Raw genomic sequence first — 14600 nt, forward strand, 5'->3', positions numbered from 1 at the left:
CAACACATATTTAATTGTTAATAGGTTTTGCCCTCGATTTCGTGCGTTAATGGGTTTTAACCCGATTTAAACTGTTAACAAATCGCCGGGTTAAAACTTGGGCACTTGCTCATCTCTGGTCAAAAGGAAGTGATTAAGCTTATATTATTGGCTTGGAAACATGATCCGGGTTAGTGCTGATTTGCAGCCACTCGTGCACTCGCCTATTTCTTGCAACTTGATCCAAATCCAACACAGCTCCTCGACATCCATAATATCTTTTACTCTAATTGCTGCAGCTATTGGGGAATTGATTTAACACCATTCTGAATGTAGACTTACATGATGACATTTCTTTGAAAAAGTTGGCCAGGGAACCTACTCAGGTGGAGCCGGTAGCCACTTGTATTCGGAGTTTTCATATTAATGTTCATATTGTAGTGATATTTTAGTAGTAGTAGAGACCCTTGTGAAAGAGTTCGTCCAGGGAAGTACTGCCACACTGAAAGGGCCACTACTGTGGTACCCACCACAGTAGTGGCCCCATTTAAATTTGAAAAAAATATTCCACCTCTAAGGATGGCAAACTAGGGGTTGAATCTGTTTTCGCGCATTTTCCGGTAACCGATCTCAATAAAACTTGGCAAATAGATGTAATCCCATGAACTTTTGAGGTCGTTTTTTTAGTACTCTGTACCAGATAAATATTAAATTAAAGATAAATATTTTTTTGCAGACCTGTGTTATCTGCTAAAGCAGAATAAAGAAGAGGATTATTGTTTCGGTTACTAGAAACAAGGAATACTTGGGCTAAGCAACGTTGCAGAACTGCTGCTCCTCTGTAGAACAAACTGTATATATGGTATATCGAGGGTTCCGTGCTCAAACCCAATAAGTAGTTGAAAGTAACTTCGGAGATATTCAATGTTGAAAGTTTGCTCATAAATAAAACTATTTGAATAAATCAAATCATCTGACTTCTAGTTTTTATAATTAGGGATATATTGTTGACAATTAGTTTCAATGTTACATTGATCATTTAAGTGTATAATTTTTTTGTAAAAGGAAATTAATTAGCATAAGCTGGTGACTTATTGGGTATTAGCATAATGAAAAGGAATATTTTGTATTAAAGACTGTTTTTAATAAGCAATACAATAATGACTGACTTATTATTTAATCATGATTTTACATGGCGTAGTAACAATAATATGGACAAAAGTAGTTGAAAACTTATACTGAATTTGTTATACATCATCGTCGGTACTGCTTGAAACATTGCTGTTAAAAGTTTTCATATTTTTAATCCAATGATTAAATTCTTCAGGAATAATTTTTTTGTTGCACATTGTCACCAAATCTTTCTTTTTATCAGCACTTATAGGCAATTGGCTGAAGTATAAGGACTCTAAGTCATCAGGCAATTGCACTGTTGCAGACGGTGGGTTTGAACGCCTTGTGGCTCGTGTTTTCGGTGTAGTATAAGATCGGTTTGAGACATCTATGGATCGGAAATTCTGTGACATGTCGTAATTAAAATAGATTTTTAAATCACTTTTAACATATCGAATCCTCTTAATTTTTAACCAATTCACTGCTTGATTCATGTCATCCTTATTTTTGTTTCGCATTATAGTGGCACTTAGTTTTTTTAGGTCCAACATCTCGTCATATTTAAACTCTTTTATTTTATAATTGTCCACCTCAAACTTTTGATTGTTGCCCTGATTATCTTTAAATGTTTTAATTCTTTTGTTCCTGGCTTGCTTGAACACGTTTTTCCAATCATGAACGCTGTTTATTGAAGTTTTTTTTTGCTGCATTTTCTATAGCAGCATGCATTGAGTCCACCTCCATATGCGTATGACCACTCTCAAGAAACTTTTGCTCTATAATTTGCAGTTGATCAATTTTTTGAACTGCCCAGAGCAAGAGAGCTGAAATATATTGGTTGCGGTTCTGCCCGCTACATGTGTCGGAGAAAAGACTGACTTCCGTCACGGTTTTCGGAATTTCATTTTGTAAATAGTACAAAAGGCCAGTCCCTATCTCACTACTGCCTTTCTTTCCGTTTATTTCGCTCCAACAGAGGCAGTAAGCGTTATTTGGAAGGCGCGCTTCATAAATGGTAAAATTATAAACCACAAATTTTCGCATATAGTACAGTATGCTTTCTCCTCCACTAGGTATTTGTAAAACTGCTTGCAAATCCATAGTCACAGACATGAACGCGTCATCGTTGTTAGAACGAACTTTGTCAGCGTCTTTTTCCGCTTGACAGACTGTTTTACGCTGTAAATGCTCTTGATACTCATATTCTAGTTCTTCTTTAGATTCCGCTTTTGCATAGTTTGTACATAGCAAGCAAAGATCTTTTTTCGGTTTGAAAAAACTCAAATTGTACTCTTTATTAAAAATTTCACGGTATTTAGCTTCTGAAACTGGATTTTTGCCTGTCTCTCTGCATAATTCTTTATACAATCGGTACATATTGAGGATAGATTTTACGTCTTGAGACAGATATTTTTTTTTACTGTCTTTACGACAATAATGGGACTCTACAACAGGAAATGACTCTATGTGTTGCTTTACAAATTCAATTTCATCTTCTTTTATTTTATTTGGAGGTACTTTCTTACCACGTTGATCATCACCTGTATAAATTCCTAGTGAATCCATTTTATTGAGAGCATCAGAGATGACATCCACGCATATGCATAAGGTAGCCATGAAAAATTTTTGACACACTTGAATTTTGTCACTGTCTTTTTGGAAAAAGCATTTTTTACTGAATGAGCGCTCCTTCTTATTAGACATCCTTTGTAACCTTCGTGTCTTTACAGCTTGTACTTGAACGCAAGAAATAATGAAGTTCTTTCTGGCTATATAATCTAAGCTGTAATAATGTCTGCAAAGATTATTTTGATCCTCGAAAGTAAATTTCTCTGTGCATTTAAAAACACACTTATCACAATTGACAGTTTTTGGAATCTTTGCGGGTCGTGTAATACCGTTTGTCTTATAAGGTAGTCCTGCCGATTTTCTTCTTTTTGCAATGTTTCGCTTCCATTCTTGACGTTGGGCTTGCTTACGTCGTCTTAGTGGCTTAACAGAGGCCCAAACTCGGTCTAATAGATTTTCAAGAACTGCCGTAATTACTTCATTAGGTAAATTATTATGATTTAGACGCTTATTTCCTATATTTGGACTTTCCGGAATGATAATATTATGACGAGCACCGGCTTTATTTATTTCTTTGCTTGAGCTGCTATCAGCCGAATCTGGCACGTAAGTTGGGTCTACATCTGAATAGTCACTGCCAAAGAAACATACCTCATCAGGAAACTCTACAAATTTATCTTTCTGCATACTTGTAGACGGCTCTAAAAACAAAAAAAAAATACCAATAAGATAAAAATAATAAATAACAACTACATGAATGATAATGACAACATTAAAACTGCATGTTCCAAACTGAGTACGTACTAGAGTTTTACTTAAGTACAAACAAAAATCTTTTTATATAAGCAAGTACGCAGGTAGCGCTATTCCTTTGTTTCTGTTCTTAGTTATGTTGGTTACAAAAAAAACTTACCCTGGATAGGTGACAAATTTTTTGTATTTATGATTTCGTTCATTTTAAGGGCTATATCTAATTGCGATTCATCTAAATCAGAAGAAAAATTTGAAGACGCTTTGTCACTGCTTGATTTTGCATCAATACCTGAAATGAGATACGTGAAATTATTATTATTTAATTTATGGCAAAGGTACAAGTTAAAATGTTATTATTATGTAGGTAGATTTTAAATACATATCTAAACGACTTACCTCTGTAAAGAGTTTCATTTTCTAGTGAATCGTCAAGGTCACTCAAAGGGTGAACCGAAGTTTCCGGAACTGCTAAAACAAAAAGAAAAATTAATTACGAACTTAACTGTCTCAAATAAAACTAAGCAATAATTGGGCAACTTGTAATACAAAAATAAATTCGTTTAAAAAGTTTTGCAGTAGTCAAGACATTATTCTTATGGTAAAACCCAATAAGTCGTTCAAAAGACGCAGCGCACGGTCATAAAATTAGCTTTCATGAGTTGTTTTGAAAGTAATAACTAAAAAACTTAAAAGGTACGCTACGCTCTTTTCTGAAATCGACTGATAATATCACAAGAAAAAACTAAAATTCTATACCTATTTAGAGGTTATGAGAAGATTTGGTTACTTACTAGATTTCGCAGGTTGTTTACAAGCTAGTTGCACTAATTTTCTTCCTCGATCCCCCATCTGAATTCTTATTACACTCACACAATGTCCTCAATAAACAATCTAATGTGTAAAGCAAATCAAACTCGCGCAGTAGGTACTGGGCGTAAAAACGAGTTTGAACTGAGCTGGACGAACAGGGGAGCGGGACGCGGGCGGGGCGCCACGCGATGGCGGACAGACGCGCGCGAGTCGATCACAGAATAGTACCTATGCCTATTTATTGGGTTCTTACCCAATTAAAAAGTTGGGACTTTTGAACGTTAAGGCATTGAGGGAAAACCCATTAAATAATTTTATATTAAACATTTATTATTTTTGTTGCAAATAAATACAATATATACAATTAATGTATTTTGCGTTTAGGCAAATCTATGTTTTGTTTAAAAACCTTTAAAACTAAAACCCGTTAAGTAAAAATACTAGATTTAAGTTTATAGTAAAATGCGTTTTACTAGTAAATCATTAAGAGCTAGTCATCATACTTGGTTTTTCACTTTATTAAATGTTCACAATTGCGAGAATCATATAACTGTTAAATACCATTAAATATACTTATACTGGTCTTTCCTACAACTCTATATAGGTAAAATAGTAATTTAAAAGAATTTATCGGTTTATTGAAAAAAATAAAACTTAAAAGGTTACTTATTGAATTATAAAGTCCGCAGTTTTCAGTCTTCTCTTCTGAAATCGACTTATCTGATAATATCACAAGAAAAAGCTGCAAAAATTATGCTATACTGCATTTATAGGCCAAAAACGCAAATTTTGTCACTTATCGGGTTTGAGCACGGAACCCTCGATATATGTCATTGTACAACTACCGACAAAACCAGTAATAAACTAGCTACGCAGTAGTGCAGTCGTTTCATTGCTACCTATCAACACTCCATCTGGCGACAAGGACGGATTTTACCCTCAATTTTTTTGTGAGCAAGATGGACAAAGTTATTGGAAATATTGGAGTTTTCGATCATAGTGTGCAAGAATGGGACGTTTTTTACGGGCGATTAACACAGTTTATTAAGTTAAACAGTATTTCGAACGATAGTGCAAGTGCGGTATTATTAACTCATTTGTCGGATGAGTCTTACCGCCTGGTTCGGAATCTTGTGCACCCAGATAAACTAGAAGCTAAATCATACGCTCAGCTAGTTCAAGTACTCAACCAGCATTTTACTCCGAAACGGTCAACCTTCGCAGACAGAGCCAAGTTCTTTGAAGCCACGAAATCAGTGACGGAAAGTAGTCAAGACTGGGCAGCTCGACTACGCGGGCTAGCTATTAATTGTGATTTCGGAACGGAACTGGACGTACTTCTTCGAGATCGTTTCGTACTCGGTTTCAACTTGGGAACAGAACGAGACCGGCTATTCGAGAATGATTGTAACACATTGACGCTCGCGAAAGCTATTGAAGTGGCGCAGCAAGCGGCGTGCGCCAGGCAGGCCCGCACGCCGGTCGTCAAGGAGGAGGCCGTGTACCGCACCGCAGCGCGTGCTGAGCGCCCGCGCCGCGGCGGCAGTGGTGGCGGCGCAGGCGGCGGAACCCGCCGGGACGACGGCGCCGGAGCTACGCGATGCTCAGTGTGTGGATTAAACAATCATGATGTGACAAGATGCAGGTTTAAAAACTACAAGTGTCAGAGTTGTGGACAAAAAGGTCACCTTAAAAAAGTGTGCAGTGGTAATAAAGCTAAGTTACATAATATCGGTACGGAAACAGTGGAATCTCAGGAATGTGAGGATTGTAAGGAGTGTCAAATGTTTAATATGAGGTACGTAAATAGTAAACCTTTCAGGCTGTCGGTCAATGTGAGTGGAGTTCAGATGAATATGGAGTTGGACACTGGTTCTGGTTGTTCAGTCATATCCGAGAATTTATATATTCAACAATTTTGTTCCTTAAAATTGTATAAAGACAATCTAAAAATGTGTTTTTATACTGGCCATCAAGTCACGCCCCTTGGTTATTTTCTTGCTGAAGTTTTTTATGAAAATAAAACGGAAGTTATACGATTTTATGTTATAGCTAATGGGGGACCCCCCCTCTTGGGGCGTAATTTCATGTCAAAATTTAAATTGCATTTGACCACCGAAAATCACAGCATTCAAAGTGTAGATGTCGATAGTGTCAAAGAGATCCGGGACCTATTAAATCAATATCCAGCCGTTTGGAAAGACGAGTTGGGTTGTTTTACTAAATTCGACGTTGAATTGCAGTTAAAGGATGATGCTAAACCTAAGTTTTTTAAGCCACGCCCAGTACCTTTTGCCTTGAAAGATAAGGTGAGTGCTGAATTAGACAGATTAGTAACATTAGGTATTTTAGTGCCGGTTAACCATTCAGATTACGCCACCCCGATAGTACCAGTGTTGAAGGAGAATGGAAAATTGAAAATCGCTGGTGACTTTTCCTGCACGCTTAATAAGGATCTTAAAATAGACAAATACCCACTGCCTAGAATAGAGGAGGTTTTTTCAAAATTAGGAGGGGGGCTACAATATACGAAAATTGATTTAAGCAACGCATACAACCAATTTAGGTTAACTAAATCTTCACAAAGACTTACTACAATCAACACTCATAAAGGTCTGTTTTCGTATACTCGGTTAGTCTATGGATTGGCCAATGCACCTGCTATTTTCCAAAGGGCTATGGAAACGTTACTGTCAGGGTTAGACGGAGTGAGTATATGGTTAGATGACGTTTGCATCACAGGTCCGACGAAAGAAATTCACTTGACGAGGTTACAAGAGGTGTTAAGAAGGTTGAATGAGTCAGGGTTACGGTTGCAAAAGGACAAGTGCGTATTTTTCCAAAACCACGTTACATACTTAGGTTACGTTATTGATAGGAGCGGACTAAGAACTTGTCCAAAAAAGGTAGATGCTATAATTAAAGCGCCGGCGCCTGAAAATATTTTAGGGATAAAAAGGTTTCTAGGCGTAGTAAATTATTATAGAAATTTTGTGCCTAACGCCTCATCTATGCTAAGTCCTCTACACGAGTTATTGCGTGGTGGCGTTGAATGGAAGTGGGATGAGCGGCAGCAGGCGGCATTCGACAACATTAAGCGCGAACTAGCCAGCGAGCGTGTGCTGGCGCACTTCGACTCGGCAGCGCCGCTCACGCTGGCTGTGGACGCGGGCCCGGGAGGTCTCGGCGCTGTGCTCGCCACATTCGATGCGCAGGGCTGCGAGCGCCCGATCGCGTTCGCCTCGCGGTCGCTATCGGCGAGCGAGCGAAATTATAGCCAGATTCAAAAAGAGGCTACGGCAATCATTTTCGGCGTTAAACATTTTCACCAATACCTATATGGTAGGCAAAAACCATTTGTATTGAAAACCGATCACAGGCCGTTAATATCTATATTTGGCAAAAAGAATGGAATTTCCGTAACCGCCGCGTTGCGTTTGCAGCGATATGCAGTTTTATTGTCAGCTTATAACTATACAGTACAATATGTAAGTGGACAAAATAATCAAGTCGCAGATTATTTCTCCCGCGCTCCGTTACAACAATCTATTAATGATGAGTTAGAACAGGAGGGAGATAGGTCATTCATGTTTTTAGATTCACGTGTAGAACCGGTTTCATTTTCTAGAATAAGGGAGGAGACGAATCGCGACAACGTGTTATGCTCAGTTATTAAATATATGACACACGGTTGGCCAAGGAAAATAGCTTGCAAGTCCATATTACCTTATTTTCAGTGCAAGACTGATTTAGAAATGGTTGACGGTTGTCTGTTGCGCGGTCATAGAATAGTGATTCCATTTATTTTCCGTGAAAACATGTTAAGAGAATTGCATTCGTCGCATTTTGGTATCGTCAAAACAAAAAGTGCGGCACGTAGTAGAATGTGGTGGCCCGGTATAGACGGCGACATCGAGCGCTGGGTGGGTGCATGCAGCGCCTGCGCGGCCACGCGCCCAGCACCGCCGCGCGCGCCTCCCGCGCCGTGGCCGCGCCCACTCATTCCGTGGCACCGCATACATATTGATTATATGACGTTTGAGCAAAAGGATTACTTGATCATAGTAGATGCTTTTTCCAAATGGCTGGATTGTATTTATATGGACCGAGGCACTTCGACCTCTGCCCTGATAATGAAACTTAAATCAGTTTTTTCTGTGTTTGGTTTGCCGAAAGTATTAATATCAGATAATGATGTCAAGATAAACTCTTTCGAATTTAAAACGTTTTGTAAAGCAAATGGCATTGATTACTTAACCTCGCCTATATATCACCCGTGCAGCAACGGTCAAGCAGAAAACTCTGTCAAAACCTGCAAGAAAATGCTAAAATGTTTATTTTCAAGTATTAATGGTAATCATAACTCCTTACAGGAAAAGTTGCTGGGTTTTCTGTTTGATTACAGAAATACTGTACATTGTGCCACGGGTCAAACGCCGGCTCAACTGATGATGGGTAGAAATTTGCGTTCGAGATTGGATTTGATTCTTCCACAAAGTAAGGGTTGTCTGGACTTAATTGAAAAAGGAGCAAAATTAAAACAAAGTCAATGTTTCCGAGTTTGGGAAACTGTGTGGGCCAGGTGGTTTACACACAGGAAAATGTATTGGAAAGTTGGATTAATAATTAGTGTTAAGGGTAATCGAATGTTTGAAATTCTATTTAAAGATGTCAATGAAAAATGTAAGAGGCATGTCGATCAAATTCGAAAGTATACTGGTCGGAGCCCAAGTTCAGTATGTTGTAGTGAATCTTTACAAGGTGCCTCCGATACGCAACCGCTCATTCCTATTACAGATCAGTCTATACAAGCGTCGCAGCGGGAGTGTTGTTCCGCAGACGCAACCCCTGCGTATTCTCCACCTTCGTCAGTTGCCACTGAGGAAAATGAAGCAGTGGTAACCACGGAAGGCGAATATAATAATAATAACGAAAATATAGAAGGAACAGAAGCGGAAATTGAGGAGTGGGTGGAAGCTAGTGACGTAATAGAGGCTGGAGATACTGTACAGACCGAAGGTCATGTGTCCGACCAAGTTACTTCCGAGTTAGGCGATGAAGTTAGTAGCAATTCAGTAGTTGAGCCGGTGGGTCGTTCTAGAAGACTTAAGACAAGATTTAATTATAAGCCGTATTTTTAATTATGCAAATGTTATATTTCGATTGCTTAGGTATATTGTATGGTATATTGTTATATATTGTATATTGTTGGCAGGTTTCCAAAGTAATGCGGGAGGGATGGTATATATGTCATTGTACAACTACCGACAAAACCAGTAATAAACTAGCTACGCAGTAGTGCAGTCGTTTCATTGCTACTTATCGACACTCCAATATATCAATATTCTACCTACATATTAAATATTATATTATTCCTATACATATGGTGTATTTTTAAAGATATTCTTTGGTTGCACCCCTTTGGCATACATATACACATGTTTCTGGCCATTTAAGCGTGAAACACATAGAGCAGCTGCAAATCGGGCGCGGGTCGGGACCGCGTTCGGTGTGTTGTCGTCCATATAAATACACGGAATTACACACGTTGCGGTGCCGACCCGACATGCGTCCGAACCGCACCCGCTCTCTGTATATTTCACGCTTTACAGGTCCCATGGTCAGCCGTAGTTTCATTTCCTATGTGGGACAATCGCGAAAACTTAAGAACTCGATATCCCAAATTTTTGTCCTAAGTTTGCCTGGAAGAAATTGCTACATAGCAATAAGGCCAATTGTTGCACATTAACTTACTATTTTTTACACTTGAGTTACTGTTCTCACTTGCCGCAGTAATTTTATGTACAATAAAGAGTATTTCATTCATTCAACAACGCACATTTTAGTACTGCTTACATAGTAGAACAATAAAACCTTATTTATTTTGAGCTATAGTTACGAAGCGTGTCTTGTCTGATAATATTATGACATAAGCGATATTCAGTAATATGAAATGAAACTATTTTTTCAGATTTAAATCGCGTATATTTATTGTTTCAAACAAACCGACGTTTCGGGCCCTTTACAGGTCCCATGGTCACGGTTGACAAAGGTGGTACAGTCTTCAACCAGTTATGTCTAATATTGATGCAAACCACCTTAGTTTTTCGCTGTAGATACAATAGTTATTAATTAAATACCTTATTTTTAATTTTACAAAGAAAACATTCCAATTTACGCTACGTTAAGTTTTACAAATTATTTTATTGAATGAATTGTTATTAAGTTCATTATATTACTAATTAATAATAGAAATTAGAATAAATTAAAACATATTAATTAGTACTGCAGTCTTATGTCTGTTTGGGATTTTTCATTAGAGGAAATACTGGACACCAAACTGGTGGTACGGAGAAACCATCTTCCCTGTTGAAATTAGGATGTTTTTTAATTTCAATGGCCTCTCGCAGCATCCTGGGTAAATAAAAATAACGGACTTCTTTTGCAAGGAGCTGGGTTTTGTCAAACTTCATTGAATGTGTAGGTTTATCCATGACATGCTCGCAGACTGCAGACTTGTTTACGCTTTGTTTTTTTATTATTACGATATTCAGTAATAATAAAAAAACAACTTTATGTCATCGACCTTATAAGAGAACAAAATACAAATGGCTGCCTGTTTGGCAATTGTTTCAAATATACCAAAAGTAATCCATCTTTGTCTCCGATTTTCGCTATCTTGCAACTCTACACTTTACTAAATTATCTCGTTTTCGCTAGCGCAAGGGCACATGAAGACAAATCTCGTGTAAGATTTTTCGTTATAAAAATGTCTTTGCAGCAGACTGTAACAATCTTTAGAAACTAACACCATCATTCATAATCTTAAATTATTGAACAAAATTTAAAAATTCGCTGACAATTTTACATTTATTAAAAATAAACTGCAGTTTATCTGCAGATCAAGTCGAACCTAAAGCAATTATAAAAACATCACGCAAAGCTCAAAACAAAAGAAAACGACCCGCGTACAAGATATATCCACTCGTATAAACGAAAAATTACGATAGTCTATTACATTTATCGATTTTAGGGTATAAACCCCTACAGATAAAATATTCCGTTTTATACATCAAGTAAGTACACAGTAATTTATTTTTATCTTCATCATTTCATTTTTTTTGTACCTAATATACTTTACTTTTATTTAAAATTACAACTACAACAAATGTTGTTTGTTTTTCATACATTATGACAAATTTACTATTTCTTTTTGTAATCTGGTTATTAAGAATATGCGTGCAACGTTTATTGAATATGTGCAATTGAATATGTCACAGGACTCACTCTATATGAAATGGGCTATTATTTATCTTATTTTCATCGAATATTTAAAACAAAAAATACATAAAACTCTGTATGATTGGAAACGCCAGAGACAAAACTTCAAATAGAATTCCACAATCGTAAATATCTTCTTAAAGAATGATAGTATCAAATTATATGATACATTAAGGCTCAATTTATTTTGCGGCGGAACGAAATGGAAGCGAATTTTGAAATTTTGTAACGATAATAATAATGAACTTTATGGTCAATTGTGTAAGGTATATTTTAGGTACGGAATATTTTGGCTCGTATCTAGTTTGTACGTTATAAAATTGACCATAAAGTTTATTATGCTATGTACAATATCGTCACAAACATTCGTTTCCATTCCGTTCCGCCGCAATATAAATTGAGCCTATAGGGCTAATAATAAAAAAAGAATAATGCAAATATTGTTTTTTATGTCCTTATCACCGCTAAGTTCTGGTAAAGCAGTAGACAAGGGGAATTCTTTCAAAGATAATTCATGACGTGCATAAAAGGAGCCTGCCCGTACGACGTACAATTCCTTCCCTGTAGGTCTGGCACAACATGATTTATAATGGGCATGTACGCCGATTGGAAAATGCTTTCACCACGACGGCAAGCATTAATAGTGTATGCCATCGATACTACGAGAAGAAAAAAACGAAAACTTCATACACTTCGCTGCACATCTTAAGATTTAAAAAGTGAATATTGCTAGGATTATCATTGGACATCAAAACTTAAAAAAAAATGGTTTTTATCATTTTTTTTCTTACTTTCGTCACAAAATTGGAAAAATAGTTGATTGACCAAGGTACGTGTTTTCTATTTTGTTTAGGAGTGCGTCAAAACTAAAGTTTTCTCTATCCATAATAAGCTTTAGAAAATTCTATAAGTTAATTAACTAAAATTGAAACTTTTATTATTTCACAAACTAAAAGATGAATAAAATCGATCATAAACAAAACTATTGTATATCAATATTATCAATAGTAAATAAACGTAATAGTAGTTATTACTGCGTAAATGCTTGCGAAATCTCAGAAGCCCTAAACGAGCTCTATTGCTCACGAGACAGACAGATCGACAAAGGTCATTATAGTGATGGATTCACTCGAATAGTTCATATTTTGAATAGTATGTTTTTGCCTATTTGACAACCTCGGCGGACGTCAGAGATGCTCCCGAAGTTGTTTCCCGCATAAGTTAAATTAGGATAGGAACTTTTGTGAATAACTTTTCATCTGGATCTTTTGGATGATTCCGTGTGATTTAATTTTGTTATTTCGGGACTTGATTTGAGACCTATTGTGTGATGGATTCACACATTTATGAAATGGTGGGGTCTTTTTATGGAGACCGAAATCATTATAAACGAAGCGTGTTTTTGTTTATGACACCAAGTGTGACGAAACGAACAAGTCGTGCGCCTGGTGATAAGCAACACGTCTGTCCACAACAGTTGTAGTGCCACTCAGAGCATTAAATCGCAAAGATCTGAGGGACATTACCACTGGCCCGTCACCCAGAGACATGAGTTGACAAATCCCATGTGCCTGCAACGTTACCAGCACCCCTTCAAAACTAGAACGCAGTAATGCTCACATTACTGTTTGGCGGCAGAAATAGATAAAGTGACAGCACTTCTCTGGACGAACCTTTTCACAAGGAGCTCTACTGCTACTAAATAAAGTAGTAGTGTAATATAGAACCTACATGTCCCGAGTTTTTATACATATACTAACGCCAATATTTACCAGAAAGGCTCTTAAACCGTACCGCACTCCAAAATGTCACTACTTTTTTTAGTGACGTATGGCTTACTGATTCTGACGGCTGATCCCGTCAACATTCTTCTATAAAAGAACGTACGGACTCGGACAATAATAGTAGGATGATTGCCGTTTTGTCATGTTGAATTAATACTAAAAACGCGTTTTGGAGAAAAAAACTGATTAAAATCACTAGGTACTTGCTATCTTGTCTTTAGTATTGACTTGTACTTGTATCAATCACCTCAAGACAAAACATGTTGGTGTCCACCGTACTGCCTTTATTTAACGTCTACAAAAGTGTGAGTGCAAATCATTGAATTTTGTCAGTATGTTGTTGACATTTCTTTATGGAGAAGCAGTAGGCGGCAAATACACAGAAAGCACTTGGAAACTAAACTATATAGCCCGTAGTATCATATTTTGATATTTAATTTTACGGTAAGCGCCGTTACTCTCCTTGTATGAGTTAAATTACTTGTAAAAGAGTTAAAAGTATATATAAAAATTTTGTGTCGTGTCGTATAAGTAGGTTAAGGAGCTGGCTTATAAGAGAGATGACAGAAAGATGCTCCACCGACAAGAGTATAACTCTTAAATTTGAATCATCAAACTTAAGAGATGATAAGATGATGGTGTCCGCAACCCAGTCTGCTTAGAAGAAGAAGTACATACTTCGAGTTGCCTGCTGTATTATTTACTTGTGAAATGATTAGTTCTCCATTCAATCTCTCATATCCTATTTCACCCCGTTTAAGATTTATTTTTGTAACAAAAGTAGCCACTGTCCTTCGCCCAGGTCCCATCTTTCTCTAGATCAAAATGCATCAAAATTGGTTCAGCGGTTTAGAAGTGAAAACGTAACAGAAAGCGTTATTTTCGCATTTATAATATGAGTTTGGGTTTATAATTCAGAAAAATTTAAGTTTCTGTCCGCCAAAACAGCTCTTAAAAACATTTAAATTTTCCCTGTCGTTTTGCGTCATTGTGAAAACTTTGCAGCCGTACAGTGCTCGATTTTATAAATGTCTTTTTGACGCTATTTTAGATTTGAATATATCGCACATTGAAACCAATAAAGTCACAAAACGAAAATATCCCGTTTTCAAATTTAAATATATTTTCAGAAGCTTTAATAACCATTTCACGAAGGCTGGTTTTCTTGTATAGTGACTGCAATATGTTTTCGTATTGATAAGTTCTTATTACTATCTGCTATAATCATATTCCCTAAATATGTAAAACTTTTGAATACTGCATTCTCTAATTTTGTTAGTAAACATTATTTGTCACTGTTGTCGTGATGAG

General features: G+C 36.9%; 1 protein-coding gene across 1 annotated transcript; it reads right to left on the reverse strand.

The window, feature by feature from the left end:
• Positions 1–1764: 1764 nt before the first annotated feature.
• Positions 1765–3627, reverse strand: LOC113227348. The gene is made up of 2 exons (XM_026460241.1): positions 3575–3627; positions 1765–3362 (listed from the first exon to the last, which is right to left on the reverse strand). Exons 1-2 carry the CDS (start codon positions 3615–3617, stop codon positions 1765–1767), a joined length of 1641 nt encoding a protein of 546 aa, XP_026316026.1. The 5' UTR covers positions 3618–3627.
• Positions 3628–14600: the final 10973 nt, after the last annotated feature.

This window comes from Hyposmocoma kahamanoa, unplaced genomic scaffold (assembly GCF_003589595.1).
Source record: "Hyposmocoma kahamanoa isolate Upper Pololo Valley unplaced genomic scaffold, ASM358959v1 210, whole genome shotgun sequence".
Lineage (NCBI taxonomy): Eukaryota > Metazoa > Arthropoda > Insecta > Lepidoptera > Cosmopterigidae > Hyposmocoma > Hyposmocoma kahamanoa.